This window comes from Pectinophora gossypiella, chromosome 17 (assembly GCF_024362695.1).
Source record: "Pectinophora gossypiella chromosome 17, ilPecGoss1.1, whole genome shotgun sequence".
Taxonomy (NCBI): domain Eukaryota; kingdom Metazoa; phylum Arthropoda; class Insecta; order Lepidoptera; family Gelechiidae; genus Pectinophora; species Pectinophora gossypiella.
In genome coordinates this window covers 12,073,806-12,096,925 of record NC_065420.1, presented here as the reverse complement: position 1 = coordinate 12,096,925, position 23,120 = coordinate 12,073,806, and the positions used below count along the sequence as shown (strand labels likewise).

Genomic DNA, 23,120 nt, shown 5'->3' with positions numbered 1-23,120 from the left:
TAAGTATGTCCTTGTATTCAATCAAGTGTATTTTTTATTTATTTATTTATTTGTTTGTACACAATAAAACAGACACAAGAAACATACAAAGAAAACAGATAGTACAGGCAAGCTTATCTCTAAACAAAGAGATTTCTTCCAGCTGACCTACGTGACAAGAGAGACTTTCAACGTATAATATTATATAAGTAGATAGACATACATACGCGTACAAAATATTTAGAAATTACTTAATTACTTATACTAATATAAAACAAAATATTAACCTAATCCTACAAACCACATTTAAATAAATTATATATTATATAATATATATTTCATAAATATATTATAAACATAATGGTGCTAATTCCTGTAAATACCATCTAATTTTATTTTAAGTTATATCTGTCATTTTCTTATCCGCCGAAAATGAAAGGGACGGGTAATCGACAAGCATAAAATTTATGGAACACACGTCAATTTTAAGCACAAATCTAAACCAACCGTCTAAAAATTTTACATCAGTCAATAACCCGACACATTCATTTACTCATTTTTCCTAAAATTAAGAGCTGTGAATCATCCGTCCCTTTCCTTTTCGACGGATATGAAAATGACGGATATAACTTAAAATAAAATTAGGAGGTGTCTGCTGGAATCGGGGCCATTATATACTTTCTATATTGGTTTATAAATGTACACACTAAATACAATATATATACCTAAATAAATAAGTAAAAGCATACAAATACGGCTAATGCAACTCAAGCAAGACTCAAATAATAATCCTTCAAGTTCCTTTTAAAACTACCCACCGTGTCACATTCCCGAGTGGGTAGCGCGTTCCACAGTTTGACGGTCTGCACGGTAAAAGAGTCACCGTACATTTGCGTAGAATAATTTTTATATCTTATTGAAAGGATTTCTGACTATAAATAATGTTTATGCGCGAGGTTTTTATCTGAAGATGGGTGTGCGGTTCGCGCCTGCCTTGCCCGCAGCGGGGCCGGTCGTTGCGACACAAACGTACCTACACATACATATTTCTACTATCACTTGTTTACAACTATCAAGCCTACATTCTCTAATCTTTTATTTGGGTTTCGAAAGCGTAAGGTAATTAATAGTCTATGACTTACGCTTATGACTCTAATTCCTGTAGACGCTATCTAATTTTAAGTTATACCTGTCATTTTCTTATCCATTGAAAAAGAAAGGGACGGGTACGAGTTACTACTTATTTACATTGGGAAATTCATTGACGCATACCCGCCGCCATAGGGATGACGACGGGTTATAAGGAACTCCAGGATCTCTAGTATCCCGCCTATCCACTAAAACCTAACGGTGTTCGTCTTCGGGAACGCACCCGCATACTTCCGCGACGATCAGCGGGCTTAGCACCGTAAGCGCGCGACTCTTTCTCGCCTCGACATACGTCACCCGTCACTCTCTCACAGTACTGCACAGAAAGAGACAGATGATCTCTGTCGCGGCGAGAAAGAGTCGCGTGCTTACGGTGCTAAGCCCGCTGAGGGGTTAAAATGGCCAAAAGTTATAATAAACGTTTCTTTCTTTCTTTCTTTCATTTCCCAACGTAAAAAAATGTCTTTACTACTGATAATACATGTGTCGCTGTGAACTTGTGACGTAAACGGCGCCAGTCGGTCAGTCAGCTGCCTTGCCGCAGGCGACACGTGTTGCCAATACTTGCGACATCATACCCGGTTCCGATTGACATATACTTACGTATACGTACATTACTTGGTATTGGCATAGAATAAGGAATAATACTACGTATAGAAGGGCAGCTCCCCGCTCCCCAACAGCGCTGAGCTAGGTTTACCTCGCCCCCCCTCCGAACATAGTTTAGTCTTGAATCGTGAAGGCTGCGCGCGGACCGTTGTTTTTATTTTCTATCAGTTTAGTGTATATGTTCGAATTTTGAAATTGAACGCCGACGTTCTTTCGTCTAACTTAACGACTTGACCGGACAAATGGGGAACAAAATTTAAGAAGACATGCCTAAGGGTGCACAGTGGGTACGGAGAGGGATTTTCCATAACATACATACTTAACATAAATAGCTTGCACTCATCCCTTTGCTGGGAACATACCACATCTAGGGTTATTTCTGGCACATCCGAGTTAGGGTTGCCATTTGCCAACCGTAGTACTTCTTCTTCTATCGTGTGGGTTGTGATGTAGACGCCCAACATTAGCAACCCAGCAAACTTATTATTGAGCCGCCAAAAAAGGCAAAAGGTCCCTGACATGGCACATCTAACGACTACGAACTTACAGACATATCAAGTACCTATTTTAGTTTGACTCAATTTTGTAATCTGGTATCAATCAATAGAGTACTTAAATCATTCATTCTCAACCGACATATTTCAACCGGATAGTTATTTAAAAATAACACATAATTCGAATAAACTCGTTCTTTTTATGAATTTTGAAATAATAATAGAGAATAATACAAGGCTCATTTGTTATCACGCTATCTGACGGTACCCCTCAATTTATGTGAAGTGTGCCAAGGAAACGGATGCCAAGTAAAAAGATTGTCTACTCCGCAATGCCATCTAATCATAACTTAGAATATCCCGTCGTGGAGTATTTATTTTGCATTTTTCTTTTATGAAGGTTAGGCCTAATTTTGTGGATATTGGGAATAATTTTGTATTATTAAACTAGTTGTCTGGAAAGTTTTCGGGGAGTTTTGAAAATTTCCAATTTTATACAGGGTGTAAGTGACATCGTAACGAATACTAAGGGAGATGATTCAGCTGATTATTCTGAGTTAATATCAAGTGGAATTTTCCATCCAAGTATAGAATTGAAAATAATTTAAAAAAACAAAAAAAAAAACATGAATTTTACGACGAAAAATTCCACTTGATATTAACTCAGAATCATGGTCTGAATCATCCTGCTATATTGAAAAAATGGCGCCCAAAAAAAGAGTTTGTTGACCATAGACTTATAAATTTTCGCGCTTACGCTTTTTGGCAACATCTCTTTTCCCTTAATCTGAATAGAAAAGTTGTAGATGACAATATTCTATTTGAACAATTTCTTTCTTGTGATGAAATTAGTCTTACTTCGCGCTTCAAGTGTTGATTTGGCGGTAAAATTTTTCATACAAAATTGACTCGACATCCCATCAATTAATTTACTCTATACACGTGACTGTACCGTATTTCTTATGCTATGCTTCTTCACAAGTAGACCATTGACAATTACTAAAAGCCACGGAGTTAACAACTTATTATTAGGAAGATGGTCTCTTTAGCAACACTACTTAGTGGACAACAATAAGTCTGTAAGTTACATCACTAGTGGTTTGCCAACATAAGTAATGTAACATCCAACAGTCGTTTGCAATAGGAAGGTTCTAGTGTTGGTAATAAGTAATATGTTAGCGAATATAACAAGGAGTTGCGATTGACAATTGAAAACGACCCTGTAAATTTACGTAAGTGATAGTATGTAACATATTACTTGTACACTTGGCCAAATTTTGCGCCAAACTTAGAACATGTCCGATGGTTTTTATATTTATATCGAGAACCACTGAAATCATACCTGAGGGGTATAATGGTGCTAATTCTAGTAGACACCATTTAATTTTATTTTAAGTTATACTTGTCATTCTCTTATCCGCCGAAAAGGAAAGGGACGGATAGTCGTCAGACATAAAATTTAAGGAACACATGTAAATTTTAGACAGACATTTAAAAATACCTTCTCATTTAGTATTGGTTGTGGTTGTGGGGTTACCCACAGAATTAAGCTGACAGCACACGTGAAACGGGTTGCATATCAGCGAGATGCCTATTTAATTCGCCCGGGTTATTCATTCATTTTAAAATTAAAAGTTGTCAATCTACCGTCCCTTTCCTTTTTGGCGGATTCGAAAGTGACGGGTATAACTTAAAATAAAATTAGGTGTCTGCAGGAATCGGGGCCATTGCGCCCATTAATATGACCCTTTTAGAGACCCCGTTTGCTAGCGGGATGCGATGTTGTAAAATACACTATTCATGTTACATTAGTGTCTTATCTTCATCAATATAGTTTAACAGTGCCCTATTAAAGATTAATGCTAAAATATACTAGTGCAATTCAGTTGCAAGTTACAACACGGTTTTAACTACAGCAGGGTCGGATTAAGGATCAGAGGCCTAATTGTATAAGTTTTTATCGAGACAGATATTATAAAGAATATTATACCTAACTACAAAATTCATGATGCGTTTCATACCAAAAAATAGGCATACAATTTTTTAGTTCTACACAATAAGATGTATTGAATAATATTAACAACAATTATAATGATATAAACAAATAACATGTTGGTCGAAACAATCATTTGGGGCCGGAATGCCAAGGTGCATTTTTTTTTAAAAAAGGAGAAAAATAAAATTTAATTCTATATCCCACATTTACAGGCCATATAAGCTATTTAAATATGCTGAGGGTGTCCGCCACCACGGACACCCTTAGCATAAGCCGCGGCGTCACCCATGACGCTGGTATTGCACTCGGCTGGGGAGTGAGGCACGAATATCCTCATTTATTATCATCTCCCTAGCATTATCCCGTTTTTCACAGGGTTCGCTTACGTCCGGTTTTTTACAGAAGCGACTGCCTGTCTGACCTTCTAACCCGCGAAGGGAAAACCAGCCCAATACACGTTAAGTCACATACCTCCTAAAATGCATTTCTCGGGAATGTGTTATCATTTTCATTTATCATTATTTATTTATTATAATTATCTGTGGTTTGTGTTCCTCCTTATAAGGACACAGTCGTGAGTTTTTTGTATGCAATGCCGATAGTTCCCCATAAGCAATTTTTGTGTTTCTTTTTTAATTAAATTGTTTTAGAGTTCCATACTTTTGCGACGGAAAATTCCACTTGATATTAACTCGGAATCATGGTCTGAATCATCCTCCTCAGTACTCGTTACTATTTCATACTATACTTTACTATTTTACTTTTTATATTATGTTATTTAAATATTTGATAAGTATGGACCCAATCAGCGGCTGAATTCGCCCCTGGATTGCAGTAAATTGCAAGCATTAGGGTGAACGGATGCGTTTGACAAACCGAAGGCCGAATCCACGATATTTATGTTGATTGTACAATAATAGTTTGGAAATACTAACAGAATATAAATATTTAAATAGCTTATATGGCCTGTAAATGTGGGATATAGAATTAAATTTTATTTTTCTACTTTTTACAAAAATAAATGCACGTTAAACCAAAAAGGCACTCCGACCCCAATCATCATAGACAACCTCTGATGAGGGGATATGGAGCATACTCCACGACGCTGCTCTACTGCGGGTCGGTGGAGTTGTTTGGGCTAGTAGCCCTGGACCAACGGCTTAGCGAGTCTTCCGAAGCACGGATCATTTTACTTTTTGGACAATCAGGTGATCGGCCTGTAATGTCCTAACCAAATTAGGGATCACGAAGTGATTTTTACGATATGTCCCCACCGGGATTCGCAACCGGGACCTCTGGATCGTGAGCCCAACGCTCAACCACTGGACCACGGAGGCCGTTATGATGTCACTAACATTCTGTGTAAATAACCTTATTACTTAGCATAGCTTAGCATAGCAATGTCTGTTCCGGTGATGCAATAATATAGTGCATTTCCGTAGAGCAAGTTAGTCGTATAAAATGAAAGTTACCTATTGCTGTGATCGTGATACTAACAGGAACTTCACGTTAATATCAGGCCTTGATGAAGTAATTTGTATGTAGGCTTTCCACAGTTCAAACTTCTCATGCTGGGTTAAGGAAAATCAGAGTGCGGTTTTTTAAGCTGACTTTTAGGTTTGCCTCTTCTTCTCACGTGTGGGTTGTTAGGTGGATCCAAAATACCAAGCTCATCAACTCTGGTGTCAGGGTTATTATTCAGCTGTCAAAGGCCCCTGACATGACTCATGTAACGAATACTTACTAAAATTAGTAAGTAGTAGCCGGAACCAACGGCTTAACTTGGCTTCCGAAGCACGGGTCATCTTACTTTCGAACAATCAGGTGATCAGTCTGTAATGTCTTAACCAAACTAGGGATCATAAAGTAATTTTAGTGATATTGCCTCACCGGGATTCGAACTCGGGATCTCTGGATCGTGAGCCTTACGCTCGATCACGGAACCACATTTCATGGCATAAACTACGTAGACGGACAAATGTGGAGTGCTGAAGATTCTCTCCCAGTTCAGAGTGCGTTCAATTACCTACTCTTTAAACAATACGATACAATACGCTACACTGCAGTTGTTTTTTATGCCGAGGGTTGTCTGGAAGACATCGCTCTTAGTAATAAGGCCGCCTTTGCCCACCACTCATAAGTTTTCCTGTAAGTGTCTTGCGAATGTGTGTGCAATAAAGTGTTTTAGTATTATATTTCTTTTTTTCGAAACAATTGCAACATCTCTTGTGTGACCCTCATTTTGAAGTCAAACTGTCAAAGTGGGAATGACAGTTAGCAACCGGCCTGACACCGATAGACGCAGACAGACGAAATTTTACCATATTACAACAATCATTACAATATAACTAATGATCTTAGCATTGACACAAAAAATAATGCATTTCGTGTTTTTTAAATGTTAATTTTATGTATGTATGTATTGTTTATGTATGTATTAAGAATAATATTTCACTGTTTATTTAAATAATAATCATAATTTACAGTTTATGTCGGGCTTATAAAATTATTAATTTTTGTTAGAAAATTTCAAACTTAGAGTAGCCTTAGCAGAGGCAGGACAAAACGAAAATGCCTTATTTAACTCATCATTATCATAAATTTAAGATCCACGCTCTTGTCGGTGTATTCTCGATTCTCGTCTATCAAGGGCCAGTTCTTTGACCTCCTTATAAGACACGACGTTCGCCATCTCTTTAATTTGTTCCATGTAAGCTCTTCTTTGAGGAGTTCGGTGGCGCAGCGGTAAACGTGTTCGGTCTGCAATTGTTGAAGTTAAGCAACTTTCGCAAAGGATGGGTGACCACAAAAAAAAAATCATCTCGAGCTCCTCCGTGCTTCGGAAGGCACGTTAAGCCGTTGGTCCCGGCTGCATTAGCAGTCGTTAATAACCATCAATCCGCACTGGGCCCGCGTGATGGTTTAAGTCCCGATCTCCCTACCATATGCACCCATAGGGAAAGCCCGTGCCCCAGCAGTGGGGACGTTAATGATGATGAATCTCTACTTGGTCTTCCCCTTCCTCTCTTTCCTTCTACCTTCCCTTCTATGATGTTTTTAATAGTTCGTGTGTGTCTTATTAAGTGTCCAATCATCCTGCCTCTACTCATTTATCTACGCACGCAATATAAATGTTTTCCACAAATATTCACGTACATTTCCGCGTAAGTGAAAAATTTTTACTCAGAATTAACAATTTCCTTTAAATATCACTTTGCTACGCCGAACCGTTCTTTTAAATAGACTTTAATGTCACAGGAATTAGGAAATAAATTCTAGATTTAATTATGATCTAGTACTGAGGACCGCTTTTCTCTCAACCTAGGCGTGTTCTGTACAAAAACCTGTCTAGGAACTACTCGTATGTGTACGTAATTAAGAGACTAAGTATTATCTCATTCTTTACAACATACTTTAAAAATAATTTGAGTAAGGGTTAGGTTATTTACCTAAGATGAAGTTTAATTTAAATTGTATGTATGAATTTCTGTGGCTATTTTGTTTCGAAATGGCCAAAATGTATGAAGTGTCAGAAATTAAATTTCAAAGTAGGTATTTAACAATATTTACTGTACCTCTTGCTGTATAGGTAAAATATAAATGTAGGAAAGTGAGTAGAACGGAAAGTAATATTGATAAGAAAGTAACAGAGAACACTATGGAAGGATAATGGAAGGATAGTGTTTTGATTGATTGATTGATTGATTGATAATGAATGGGGATTTGGTTTATGGTATGAATTTAAAAAGGGTTGTCTATGATGAGGTCTTTTTGGCGGGAAACGGGAACGGGACAGTTGCTTTCTTCATTGAATAATCTAAATAATTAATACGAAGTGGTGTTTTGTGGTTAATGATCGCATTAAGTTAGTCGGAAGACATTCGCGAGTGTTATTATATGGGAGTATTCAATGAACAAAGTGTATCTGCCTATTTTCGCTTCGTGCCAGGAAGCCGCTTCATAACTCGAAAGTTATGCGGACTTTTGAGTTAATTCGTTTGGGGTTCGGAGTAGGAGTCTACTCCGAGGGTGGGGGCTTAGGTTTCATCATCATCTTTCATCATTTTATCAATCACCAAGAAAAAAATACGTAAGACATGGCTGTATGGGCATAGTTCCCTTTGCCTTACCCTTCGGGGAAAACCAAAAAATGTCTATGATGATTTGGGGTCGGAATATATTTTTTGTTTTTTGTAAATAAGGAAAAAATAAAAGCAGTGCAGCAGTGTATCATCATCATCTCCCTAGCATTATCCCTTATCTCACAGGGTCCTCTTACCTAACCTGAAGATTTGACAGGTCCGGTTTTTAGAAGCGACTGCCTGTCTATCCTTCAACTGTCTGCCTCTGTCTCTCAATACAGGTTAGGTCACATACTTCCGAAAATGCATTTCTCGGGAATGTGGGTTTCCTCACGATGTTATCCTTTACCGCTGAGCACGTGATAATCATTTATGATCTAAACATGAATTCTAAAGCAAATTAACATCATGGCTCATTCAATATCCCACATAAATATATAAAATAAAAATGCGGTAAAAACACGCAAATTTTTACACCTCTGTTGTTCTCTTTGTCGTGTTATGTACGTTTTATTCATGTTTACCATACAAACAAAACAGTTAACCAATTTAGCCGAGCATTTCCCGGGTTGAAGATCGCTCGTTACGCCACGACCATAGATCATAGAAACAACACAGATATGCCCTCAGCACTGAAATGTCGCCTGTTAACTCTCGTCGACGTGTCAAGCGGTTGCACCAAGACATTTCTGGGTGGACCGCTACATCGATTTATCCGCAGTTCATTCCGTAGTCTTCTTCTTATCGTGAGGGTAGTGAGGTGCAATACCAACCTCATCAACCCTGGTGTCAGGGTTATGATTGCGCTGCCAAAGGCCCCTGGTATGGCTCATGTAACGACTACTTACTTACATCAGTAAGTAGTAACCGGGACCAACGGCCGTGCCTTCCAAAGCACGGATCATCTTACTTTCGGACAATCACGTGATCAGACTGTAATGTCCTAACCAAACTAGGGACCACAGAGTAATTTTTGTGATATGTCCCCACCGGGAATCGTACCCAGGATCTCCGGATCGTAAGTCCAACGCTCAACCATTGGACCACGGAGGACGTCGCTGATTGTGGTTGCGCGATATCAAAGAACCAATTAATGAAGTGGATAGTTTTGCAATTCGATCCCTCGATAGTTTTTTTTTTTATTTAAAAATTTGAGTGCCTTTGATCATGATCCAACTTGACAACTTTAAAGAAGCGATGTGGTTTACGGTGGAGCATACAAATTCAAATAGTGCCTGCCTTGAAAATCTCCAAATTTTAATCGGGGAACAATGACGCAGGAAAAGAATTCCATTCCTTACTCTCGCGTTTTGTGCATATTTCGGCCCCACCGACTATGCTCCCGCGGCATCTTCGTGTAATGATAACTCTGTGGTCACGACTTTGCAGAGATGATATTATTCCTCGAATGTACCTGCTCAGTTGTATTGTGTCGTGAAAGTGAGACGCGGTTTGTTTTGTAACTTGACAGCATGACTATTGTCATGTCGTGACGTAGTTGGTGACATACTCGTTTATCATTTATTTTGGGATATAAAGTCTCGTCCACAGTACACATAGTCCAGTACAGTTTTTTTTTATAAATTCCTTTTTTTAGCATAATAATAAATACATTTACAAAGAGATCTTATTCTACATCGTAAACAAACATAGATATAATTGTTGCCTAGGCTGACTCACTTCTATTAACGTATAAACATACGTTTTACAATTATTTTTACTTAACCCTTTGACGGACATGGGTCATTGATGGTTCATAATAGGCAATATGACACCTTGGGATCAGAACGTCATTAGACGTTCTGTCCTTGAAAGTGTTAATGAAGTTACATTTGAAAAATTACACGTTACTTATTATAAATCTGGTACTACTTTTTAGATAAGTACTCATCATCATCATCAGCCCATTAACGTCCCCACTGCTGGGGCAGGACCTTCCCTATGGATGGTAATTATACGGATGGTGATAAGTACTATAAAAATATTATTGTTAGCTATAAAACACTTGATTTAAGTACTTAAGTACAATCGTGATTAATTAACTTATAAATGAAACACTGATGTTTAATTAGTACAGTACAGTGCACATCGTAACAAAAACTTTTGACAACAAAAGCTTTAATTAATTTTCCTACAGAAAATTCCACTTCGTGTATGGTCAGATTCATCTCCCTCAGTATTCTTTACTCCATACGTACATATACGGGGTGTAAGTAACATCGTAACGAATACTGAAAGGGATGATTCAGCCCATTATTCTGAGTTAATGTCAAGAATAATTTTCCATCGCAAAAGTGTACAATTAAAATAATTTAAAAAAAAAAAAACAAAAAAAACATGCATTTAGCGACGGAAAATTCCACTTGATATCAACTCAGAATCATTGCCTGAATCAGCCGCCAAAGTTTTCGTTACGATGTCGCTAAGCTGTATATTCAAGACAAATGTCTTACCAGTATTATACCTGGAAATTAATAAGATAGCTATAAATAGTATTACAATAAATGACCGTCACAATACAATAAATAGTCGATATTTAACAATAAATGATCTAACAATGGCGGGACAGTGACCTGGCGGCGACAGTGCAAGTGATCAATAATTCATTCGCGAATATTGAACGTTGAGCTGAGACACGCTTACTGGAGTTAATATAGCGTTATGGAGACATATTTATACAAGTATACTTTGAATGTATTAATGAACACTTTATTATGAATACATGACCGAGGAATTGGTTTTGTGGGGTTTTTATCGTACCAATATTTTCTGTATTTTTTATGAAAAATAAACATTTTACTTTGCTTTATGTATATGCTTACAGGAAATTCCGTGCTTCGGAAGGCACGTTAAGCCGTTGGTCCCGGTTACTTTTTACTGATGTAAGTGAGTAATCGTTACATGAGCCATGTCAGGGGCCTTTGGCGGCTCAATCGTAACCCTGACACCAGGGTTGATGAGGCTGGTATACCACCTTCACAAACATCACGATAAGAAGAAGACAGAAAATTAAAGTGGTCGGTTCCATCATTATTAGGCCCAGACAACCTTCCATAGATATTATTTGAAATTATACAACAGTGTTATCCAATTGCTGTGGTGTAGTTTTTTCTTGTCTTTTCAAAGCTTTTTTTTTGACGTGACTTATTGTAGATTTGCCGCAGATGGCATTAACTACTTGGCCAGACAAATGGGGAGCGCTGAAGGCTCTCACCCGGTACAACGTTTAAGACAACAGGCCTGAGGGTGCCCTGTTGGGCGCGAACCTCGGCTCAGGGCGTCGTCTGAGAGGAAAAATATTTGAAAGAATTAATCGACCCTAGTGGGTCAATAGCGATAAGCGCTGATGAACATTTCAAAGCACATCCTGGACATTCCATACAAAAATCAAAACTTAGTGCGGCCTGAAGAGAAATTGGCTTGGCCCGGTGCTCAGGTATACTGACTCCAACTTTTACGCCATTCGCCCTTGCAAATTTGAAAACCCACACTCGTGCGTATAACGTTACTGACTAATAGTCTCATTAGTGTTAACAAAACATTGCAATTGTAGTATGTAGTGCAATAAATCTAGAATGTAATGGTGGCGCCGCTTGCCTCGGAATTCTGATGATAAGACACCAAGTAATCGTTCTGACCTTTGCTATGCAATTTTGGATTTTTTAATGTGCTATTTTCTTATCTTTATATCTTTGAGCGGCGTAAAAGGAGAGTGTTGAGCAGTTATATGCCGTGCCCGGGAATGTTCCCAAAGTGGGAAAGTTCCCGTTGTGCTATAAACCTTAAGTTACTGTTACTGTAAGAAGACAGCGTTAAGCGTTCTTTGCGCGACATGGAGCTACTTATCACGTTGGCTTAGAGTAAGGAATAATACTACGTATAGAACGGCAACTCTCCGCTCCCCACCAGCGTCTGAGCTAGGTTTACCTCACCCCCTTCAGTCTTATTTAGTCTTCGATTAGGCGTCAGACGTCACACACAAATGCGCGTGTACGATAACGTCAATGTCTAGTGTAAATACGTAATAATAATCAACAGATTCAGATACAAGAAGAAGAAATATTGAAGAATATCTTCGGTGAGTGTGCGCAGGAACTTCACGAGTTAATTCCACCCACTCCATTCCATCTACGGGAAACCAGGCGTCGGCAGACATTTCATCCTTATGTTGTGGATATACCACCAATCCGCACTAAGCGTTTTGCTTCTTCCTTTTCGATGCGAACTGCCAAGGCCTGGAACTGTCTGCCGTCGTCTGTTTTTCCGACTCGTTATAATCTAGGAGTCTTCAAGGCTAGAGTGAATAGGCATTTTCTAGGTAATCGTGATCCACCCTAGACCACATCGTCACTTAACATCAGGTGAGATTGTGGTCAAACGCGAACCTATTATATTTAAAAAAAAAAGAAAAAAGACCTTCTACACAAATACATTTAGATAAATCAAACTTCATACATATTATATTGAATTAACGACTAATATCAAGGTGCGTTGCCATATTCGGGCTATCGACAGACGCATCGTACTTCTATAGAAGACCACGTTCGCCGAAGATCGTGACGCACCATAAAAGTAGAAACATAACAATGCAATTTGATTCTTGCAACGAATGACGAGATTTGAGATAAGTAATTTTAGATTTATCTGTCTATGTTTCGTTCAATAGTTAAATCTGCAAGCATGTACAGTCATGAGCAATATAATGTAGGTACCCACTTTAGGACTCTGTCGCACTAACATATTTGACATTTAGTGAGACTTAAAGTTCAATTTGTCAAAAAAGTTAATGTGACATGATACCAAAAGTGTATACATATTAATGCTCGTGACCGTACGTATAAAGATTTTAATAGGAGAGGAAGAGAAAGTGAATGTCGAGTTCACTGCCTACCCTAATGGGAGTCAAGCGTGATTATTTGTATTTATGTGTACTTATCACTTGTCTTGGTGAAGGAAAACATCGTGAGGTAACCCACATTCCAGAGAAATTGGAGCGATATGTGTTGTTTTTATATTCGTTGCCTTTTGTTCAACGGAAGCCGTGGTAGCCCAGTTCCAGTTGGTAGAACGCTTGACTCTCACTTTGAGGTCGCAGGTTCAAATCCAGCACAGGCCTAAACCAATGATTGTCGATTTTGTCTTCGAATTCATCTTTGAATCATAAATTACTAACACGTGCTGTGCGGTGAAGGAAAACATCCTGAGGAAACCCACATTTCCGAGAAATAAATTTTGACCTAACCTGCATTGGGCTGGTTTTCTCTTCGCGGGTTAGGTCAGACAGGTAGTCACTTCTGTAAGACCTGTCAAATCTTCAGGTTAGGTAAGCGGACCCTGTGGAAAACGGGATAATGCTAGGGAGATGACGATATTCTGATGTGATTTCAACAATACCTCGAAACGGACACGATACTTTCATTCCAGGTAAAAACTGAGCCCGAAATTATTTTACCAGAAACTGTGGCGTGTCTGTTGCGAGGTTTTGTTGACACACGCCATTATGCCTCCCGAGCTGAATCCACAATAGAATTATTTCTTTAAATTCCTATACGTCCTCCACTTACCTATCAGCTCGTCGCACATTTACACAGAAGGCTAAAAGTACGGAATTATAGTAATTTTCATAAACATCACCTGTACTTATAAATTCTAACATAGTTATTCTCATGATCTTGACCGATTTCACATAATGCCTAGTACTTTATTGTTCTGCCATTGCAGTAATGTTAGTATTTTGTTGTCATTGTTTTACATTGTTAACACGTAATACATCTCTTTGCTAACGTGAAGAACAAAAAAAATAGTTCAAATTCGTCGCACTTTACAAAAGAGATTTCATTATGGAGTTTTTCTAAAATGTTATTTTAAAAAAAGAACATAATATTAATAAACACTGGCTTTAATTTGAAAGAGAAATAATTCAAATGCCTTTTATTATATTTTTTCTATTTCTTTTTTTCTTCATTTAAAGGCAATATTTTTTTTATATAAAAAGTAATAAGTAGTACTTAGCCTAGTTAAAAAAGTGAATTATAATCTCCTTTACTCACTTTTACTTTTTTAAATTGTCGAAAGGAACAGAACGCATAATTTTAAAAACTCCTTTTTTAAAATTACTTATTTATTAGTTTTTACTTTTGAATTCACGAAATATGCTACTTAATACACTTCTCATCAAAAAAATCGAAACACTTCCGTTTTCATTGTTTCTGTCCGAATTTAACACAAAAAAGAATTCATACGATGAAAAAAAATACATAAATGTATAGCTGGCAGTTTGGCCATTACAGTAATAAGCGAAAATTCTAAATTCAAAATTAGAATTTCATTTGTTTATCTTATAAACGAAATGAATCACTGTTTTGAGACAAATGTGTGTTTAGGGTTGGAGTACATTTAGCGTTTAAAAACTAAAAATTGGCGCCTATCCTTAAACTTTTTGTTTTTTATTTCAATACTGTGACTTTGGGACGTCTGAAAAAAGGTTTTTTTTCTAAAACGTATGGATACTTCGCCCACAGAAGCCGCCCAAGTTGTGGCATTGCTGGATTCTGGCCTTAGTCAGCGTGTTGTGGCTGCAAGACTGCATCTAAGCCTGTCATCTGTTCAACGTTATCGGGAGACTGGTTTGTTCACGCGCCGTTCAGGATCTGGCAGGAATCGGGTCACTTCTGAGCGAGATGATCGATTTATTGTAACAACTTTTTTAAGAAATCGACGCCTTAACGCTTTTCAACTGCAGCAGCGGCTTCGTGTTGTACGAAGGGTGGCTGTAAGTGACTCTACAATTAGAAGAAGGTTGAAGGATCGTGGACTGGTACCGCATAAGCCAGCAAATGGGCCGAAATTAACTGCAGACCATCGATGAGCGCGCCTTAACTTTGCACGTGAGCACCTAAATTGGTCATACCTACAGTGGAGCAAAGTTCTCTTTTCTGATGAGTGTAAAATTATGCTGTATGGTAACGACGGAAGGAACAAGGTCTACAGAAGAGACGGAGAACGCTATGCACAATGCTGCATTGAAGAAAAGGTCAGCTATGGTGGCGGTTCGTGGACGGTTTGGGGAGGAATCAGCGCCGACGGTAAGACAGAGCTTGCTTTCGTGTCTGGGCCACGTCTGCTTGCACTAAACTGTCATCGGTACGTCGAAGAGTGTCTCGAGCCTCATGTGATGCCCTATGCACATTTTATTGGCAACGGCTTCATATTCATGCACGACAATGCTAGGGCTCACACCGCGGGCGTCGTACGAGATTATCTTAACGAAGTCGATATCTCTATTATGGAATGGCCAGCAAGAAGCCCGGACATGAATCCCATTGAACATCTGTGGGATGAATTAAAGAGACGAATTCGAGCAAGAGATCCTGCCCCAGAAACACTTAGCCAGCTGCAAGATGCAATCCAAGAGGAATGGGACAATATACCACAGCATGTGATCGTGACTCTCATCCGATCGATGAAGAACCGTATGGAAGCAGTAATTAGAGCTCGGGGAGGGAATACAAGTTATTAAATAAACGTTTTTTAGCTTTTTTTTTTTCATTTACGTGTGTTGTTTTATCCATTTCCTTTATACTCCATACGGAATAAAAATGACTCATTTAACAAAATACGAAACCTATGAAAAATTCATTTAAATTTAGAACATTAACATTAAGATTTGATAAGCTCATATTACTCACTATTAAACGACATTTAACATTTATTCCTAAATGTACACATTTTTCTGATAATCCTGACAAAACGTAAACTTGCAAGGTGTTTCGATTTTTTTGATGAGAAGTGTAGTAACAATAAATGCTTGAAATAGTGTGTAGATTCTTAAAACAATAAATTGGTAATCGACATTCTAAATAGGTAATAATTGATTTGGTTAGTATTGCCACAGAATATGGCGCCAATCATTTTCACAAAATTATTTTGGATTGAATCAATTTATAAAGGGCATTGAACATTTCACTATGGAGGCTGGCATAGCCTGGTGGCGCCACCTAGCGGATTTTTTAAAACTGCGGCGCACGATGAAACCTGTGCATATCGATAGGGGGCACTTTTCTGAACAAAAAAGCTTTAATGAACCTATGCTCTAAAGCGTCACGTTTTCAAGATATTTAGCTTGAAAGTTCCGAAAAGTGTTGTATGAACAAATCGATTTTACTTTTATATGCAATTGGAATAAAGATATTTAGCTTGAAAGTTCCGAAAAGTGTTGTATGAACAAATCGATTTTACTTTTATATGCAATTGGAATATAATTAACAAGAATTACTTATCTGTTTATAATCAGAAACCATTAGTAAGTTATTGACATTTTATTTTATTTTAGTAAAGCTTTCGACATAGCACCTTGATCGTTTATAGTGTTCGAATATGTAAAATAAATTAACAATTATTGTACCTTAAGTTTTACTTCATTCGTTTCATAATCGCAGTTACTTTGAACTATAATGTTTTATGATATAATTTTAATACGTTTGAGTTCGTCAGATTATTGTGATACATACAGTTGCACAGAATGGCGAACTTTAAAGAAAGTTATTTATTTTACATAATAATATATTATTATTACACTAGTTATCATCATATCTTGAATAATGGCAAATAGTAATTTAAATGAGGAATACCCCAATTGGGGTAGTCAGAATTACATCCATAGCGAGATAAACTAAATACCCACACATCACCGAGCTTTCTGTTACAAACTGTGTGTGTGTGTGTGTATGTGTGTGTGTGTGTGTGTATGCTGTGTTGCCAACATGACTTTGTAAATTACCTAAAATAGAGAAAATACTTTTTGGACTTTAGGGGAAGTAAACTTAAAGAGATATTTGACTTCTTTTGTTAATTTTAGGTTTTTAGATTTGTTTTTTTTAAATTTTAGGTCATTAGGTACGCAATTTTCATTTTCGTATCATTTAATGATAGTAACATAGAATAAGACTAACTTGCTAACAACTACGGAATTCTATTTCTGAAATAAATAATACGATTAAAATTTTTAATTTTAAAATTATTTTCCTATTTCAAATGTTGTTGGTTTTGTGTTTTGGAGTTATTAATGTTTTTTATGTTCTGTTTGAATGCAATTAAGTATATTTGATTTACTTAAGTACCGATTGCCTCTTGGAAATAGGCTAGTTTCCGACTAAGTAGTCAAAACAGTTACTTTTTACTTAACGTCAAAACACGAAATTACTATGGAATTTGTATGAAAAAACACAGATGACGTTATAGAAAAATGTGGCAAAATGTCGCACTTATTATTAAACGTTTCTTTATTAAAATTAATAAATAGGTTAAATAGAAAAAAGGCTGGCTAAGTCACCTTTAGATCTGTCTTTATTTAGTAATCAGAATTTTATAATTTATCTTTGACCGGACTTTTTGGCGGGAACGGGACGGTTGCTTTCTTCATTGAATAACCTAAATAATTAATACGAAGTGGTGTTTTGTGGTTAATGATCGCATTAAGTTAGTCGGAAAACATTCGCGATAGTGTTATTATATCGGAATATTCAATAAAAAACAAAATGTACCTATCTATCTAGTTTGCTTCGAGGGTAGGGGCTTAGGTTTCACCTTTTATCATTTCATTAATCAGCATCAAAAAAATAAATACATAAGTAGGATAGTTCCCTTTGCCTTGCCCTTCAGGGTAAACCATATTCCGAGAACTACCCAATTCTGTCATTCAAAGACACAGACATTCGTTAAACAGGCTGCCCATGTGTATACTTACACATATCTTCTTAGCTTCCACAACTATGTCAATCCATGTGTTACAACTTGTAGTAATTTTGTTTTTAATTAATGAAATATTGTTTTTATTTCGAAACCAAAAGTAGGTGTTAAAAGGCTATGTTAAAAGCCCTTAAACGTTTAAAATTTAAATGTAACAATAAAACGATAATTTAAAAAATCGTAAATGTTTATTTAATTATTATTGGTATCCGTTGTTTCGGAAACACTGCCCTAATTAGCTATCATTTTGTATATTTATAGCTCTTTAAATAGTGCTATACTTCGAATACGGTGTTTTGAGCCCAAATTTTTCCTTTTAATTTAATTTTAAGTCTATCTTGGCGCCAATGCACATTCTCGCTATTTTTACTGTCTTATTCGGTTCGTATTCGAAAGGTTTGTTCAACTTTTAACAGGATTATCAATAACCTTCACCAACCTTTGCCGCCACTGGAGAGGCGGCGTGTTGGAGCTCCATACCGGCTCCAGTTGATTGAGGGGAGGCCTGTGCCTAGCAGTGGGACGTGACAGGCTATTTATGTTTCTATCAATGTCCTCGTTACAATTTTTTGTAGGTACCTACCTACCTGTGATTTAGTTATGTATTTTTTTTGTAAAGATAAGGAAACGCGCGCAGCTTTTAGTCAATACAAACTTATTTCCCTGTTTCTTCTGTGATAGTCTGGTCAATGAAAGGATTGAAGAGTGCGTGAGAGGGTATCGATTTTTCTGTAGGAATGTGTTCCGGGTCTTTAGGGAGGTAGCGTTCTAAAAGTCCTCACGTTTAAGAGGCGAGCCTGTGAGGGGGAGGAGAGAAAGGTCCCATTTTTGAATTTTTCGCTAATATGTCAAAATTGTTGCGTCCCAACCCTCACGATAGAAGAGAATATTTATTTAAATTACTTATATCCAAACTGATATCCTTTTCATGATGGACTAATGTTATGGGCGATAGGCTGATCCCTTATCACCATAAGGTTTATCATATCCATCTTTGGACTTCATATCAACAGTGGCTGCAAGTTGTCTTTGATTACTTGTGGCTCTGCCCACCCCATTAGGGATTACGGGCGTAAGTTTATGTATGTATGTATATCCTTTTCAATTAATTTCCAGGCCGCCAGCGCACTGTTCACACTAGATGGCGCTCGGGGCGAAGCTCTATCGAGGCGGCTGGCGCGCGACGAGCGGCGCCGGCGGCGGTGTCGCGCCGTGCTGGCAATCACGGCGCTACTACTGCTGCTAGCTGCTGTGGGCGCTGTTGAACTGCTCATGTCGCGAGGACAAAGAGTCTTTGGAGCTGTCCTGCGGTGAACTTGGTAAATACATTTAATACATAGGGGCCTTATTTCCGACTGCGGCGTCGCAAAAATGAGGGTTATGTGCTTGACCGCTATGTATATATGTACTGTACAAGAAAATAGGTAGGTACTTAGGTATATTTTCTGAAATTCTTACGAATAGTGATGTTTAAGAGATAGCTGTGGTCGAATACCAGGCCTATTTGTCAGGCCAAGTAGTTAATACCATTTGCGGCAAATCTACAATAAGTCACGTCAAAAAAATATATTTTATATATTTTATCTGTTTCAGATTCTAAGTCTTGCGCAGTGACAAGAAAAACGACCATTTTGGATTCCACTATCGATGTTAATTAATAATTACTTATTACATAATATATTTGTTATGATGTAGGCCTACTTAACGCCTAACACGAATTTTATTGCAATCAATATATTAGTTTAGACAGATTCTTTGCTTTTGCATGGTTAGCAGGCGTTAGTGGGCATAATTATTTACTTGTAACTACTTTTTAGTAATGTAGATAGACAAGAATCGATATTTCTATAGTCTTTTGTATATAATTGTATACCTAATAAATACGAATGTTTGAACTAATCCTATTTCTTGTATACTTTACTGACTGCTTAACGTGCCCTCCGAAGCACGGAACTTACTTTCAGACAATCGGGTGATAAGCTTGCAATGTCCAAGCCAAACTAACAGACGAACTCTGTTGTCTTCTATGATTTTTGGCTCTGCCCTCCATAAAAGGCATTTTGGGCATATTAGCCCCGATTCCTGCAGATACCTCCTAATTTTACTCTAAGTTATACCTGCCATTTTCTTATTCGCCGAAAAGGAAAGGGACGGATGATTAACAGTCGTAAATTTTAGGAACATTGAGTAAATTAATGAATAATCCGGGCGAATCAAAAAGGTATCTCGCTGGTATGCAAACCGTTTGACGTGTGCTGTCAAGTTAATTCTGTTGGGTTATTGGCTTAAAATTGACGTGTGTTGCATAAATGTTATGCTTGTCGATTACTTGTCCCTTTCCTTTTCGGCGGATAAGAAAATGACAGATATAACTTAAAATAAAATTATATGGTGTTTAGTAACATATTGGTGGACTTAGCACCAATATGTTACTTAAATAGTTTTTTTGGTTATTATCTATATAATATTGTTACGTGATATTTAGTTAATGATATTTGTTTTAGTAGATAAGGCTCATATTTATCAATAGAGGCATTAGTTTTAATTATATACGCACTTTGATAGTGGAATACAATAAAATTTATCTAATGTAGTTATTCAATGCAAAACTGTGAAATGTATAGGTACTTATTTAGATAATAATTCTAGTTGGTAATGGTGTTGCCAGACGTAGAAAACGAAAAAATCTAAACAAAATAAATATTAAAACACATAATACCGGGTTCTTACCGCGTTAAAATCAGGGATATGAGACTCCCAATATTTCAACTCTGTTGCAAGTGCCATGATCACGGGATGACTGATGAAATTGGAGTGGAGTTGTTAGGTTCATAAATACAGACAGATTAGAGGGTAGACAGAATAGACAGATATGTTTGCCCTTAGAAAATTATGGATCTACCTACTCCACTCCAATTTCATCATTCATCCCATGGGATGGTCATAACCATGGTACTTACAACAGTGTTGAAATATCAGGACTCTCATATCCCTGATATTTTTGTATGGGTGCAAGTGTACGGAATGTAAGTGACATCGTAACGAATACTGAGAGGGATGATTCAGCTCAATATTTTGAGTTAATATCAAGAGCAATTTTCCATCGTCTGTTTCATCCACTTCAGTATTCGCTACGATGTCACTAACATCCTGTAAATGCCATTCTATTTTTTAACCTAAACAAGTAATAATATATCATGCCTGGCAACATCATTACATTTTTAAGGGTATTTTTCGATCACCGATATATTGGTGCCATAGAAGTCAGAAATAATATTCATCAATTTTAATTCCTTTCTGAAAGTCAACATACCCTGTTTCTTCATTATATATTATTTTTGTTTTTTTTTTTTTTGCAATGGAGGTAAGTATGATAATTGATTAATTACCTGTACATCGAAATTTAGCTCGTTTATTTTGTAAAAAAAACCTAAGTATACCTACCCTATAAGAAGAACCCCCTCCCCTACCCCCTACCCTACCCCATAGGGTAGACCCGACCCGACCTACACCTTCTCATAAGAAGGTGTAGGTCGGGTCGTATCAGGAGGTGAAGAAGAGAGGAATGGCGATTACTCCACCGACAAGAGCGCAGCTCTTAAATAAAGAGAGAGACCTACCCTATATTCAGATATCCTCCACTAAACCGCAGTGGAATAGGGTGGTAGGAGTATGCTCCATATTCCCTTCTGTTGATTGAGGGTTTAAGCCTATGCCTAGTAGTAGTAGCGGGATGTAGTAAGTAGGCTGTTCATATTTTTCAAATATTATCGCCATTACAATTCATCTAGTTATTACTTATTAGTAATCGTCATCATCATACCCTCATCTCTATTATGGGTAGACAGAGTGTCTTCCATTTTGAAATATCCTGTCAATTGTTGACGTTATTTCTTTAAACGTTTCGAAATTCGAAACAAAAACCGACAATATTTCCATACAATAAAACTGAAAATTCTGAAGAATCCTGATGTGCTTTTAGCAATAGCCATCGTAGACCAGGGTGGTTTAAAAGGCCACATCAAAGCAATTCATCTAAACAGCAATATTGCTATTTGACATTTGTTTGCATTGCGCACTTACTTTTATATGCGCAAATGTCAAATTGCAATAATCGTTTTTTTAGATGAATTGATTCGTTGTGGCCTTTTTAACCCCCCAGTATTCGTAAGTTTGTGAATTATAATCTCTGTCTACCTTACAAATAAAAAAATAAAACAGGGATGAACGTGGGTTTAAGTATTTGACAGCCAAGAAAAGTTTAGTCAAATCGTATGATAATTGGATTCAATTTTTCTTGGCTGTCAAATACTTAAACCCACGTTCATCCGTGGTTTAGTTTTTTTTGTAAGGTGGTGTGAGTTTACATACTTACGACGCCAGTTCGTATCCATACTGCGATCGATTAATTAATGTATTAACAAGAATCGTTTCTCAACACCAGTATGGAAACACCTTTATTTAAGCTATTTTACAATTCTCCTTCAAAGAAGGTATAATATTACTTCATTTTTATATTATAATTTAAACGATTTGTGATTTAGATAAATGTGATCTTCGTACCTTATTATGTAAATATATAAAATGTTTAGATGTAAGTTTGTTTGTCATTATATTATTATTATATACTCATTGCACTGAGTGCGTTTGTATTTTTGTATTTAATAAAATTACAGTTTAACCTACGTATCAGTGTTTTTCTTTAAACTAGGGGAGCAGCGTGGTAGAGTATGCTCCATACTCCTTTCGGTTAATTGAGGGCAGGCCTGTGCCAAGGAGTGGGACGTATACAGGATGTTAGTGACATCGTAACGAATACTCAGGGGGATGATCCAGACCATGATTCTGGGTTAATATCGAGTACAATTAATTTTCCGTCGCAAAATTCATGTTTTTTTTTAATTAGTATCAATTTTATACGTTTGCGATGGAAAATTCCACTTGATATTAACTAAGAATAATCATCCCTCTCAGTATTCGTTACGTTGTCATTTTACACCCCGTACAAGTACACGGTAGCCATACAAGTAGGTATGGGTGTTATTGACATCGTAACGAATACTG

At 37.1% G+C, this 23,120-nt stretch overlaps 1 protein-coding gene and 1 long non-coding RNA gene across 2 annotated transcripts in view; one reads left to right on the top strand and one right to left on the bottom strand.

Moving 5' to 3' along the window:
* The window catches only part of LOC126374216 (uncharacterized), an 83,485-nt gene extending 60,875 nt beyond the window's left edge, over nucleotides 1-22,610 (top strand). The window contains exons 6-7 of the mRNA XM_050020725.1: nucleotides 19,173-19,375; nucleotides 19,650-22,610. Of these exons, the coding sequence (XP_049876682.1) occupies nucleotides 19,173-19,370 (198 nt within the window). The 3' untranslated portion in view covers nucleotides 19,371-19,375; nucleotides 19,650-22,610. The remainder of the gene's footprint in view (nucleotides 1-19,172; nucleotides 19,376-19,649) is intronic.
* The window catches only part of LOC126374253 (uncharacterized), a 260,701-nt gene that overhangs the window by 47,545 nt on the left and 190,036 nt on the right, over nucleotides 1-23,120 (bottom strand). The window lies entirely within an intron of this gene.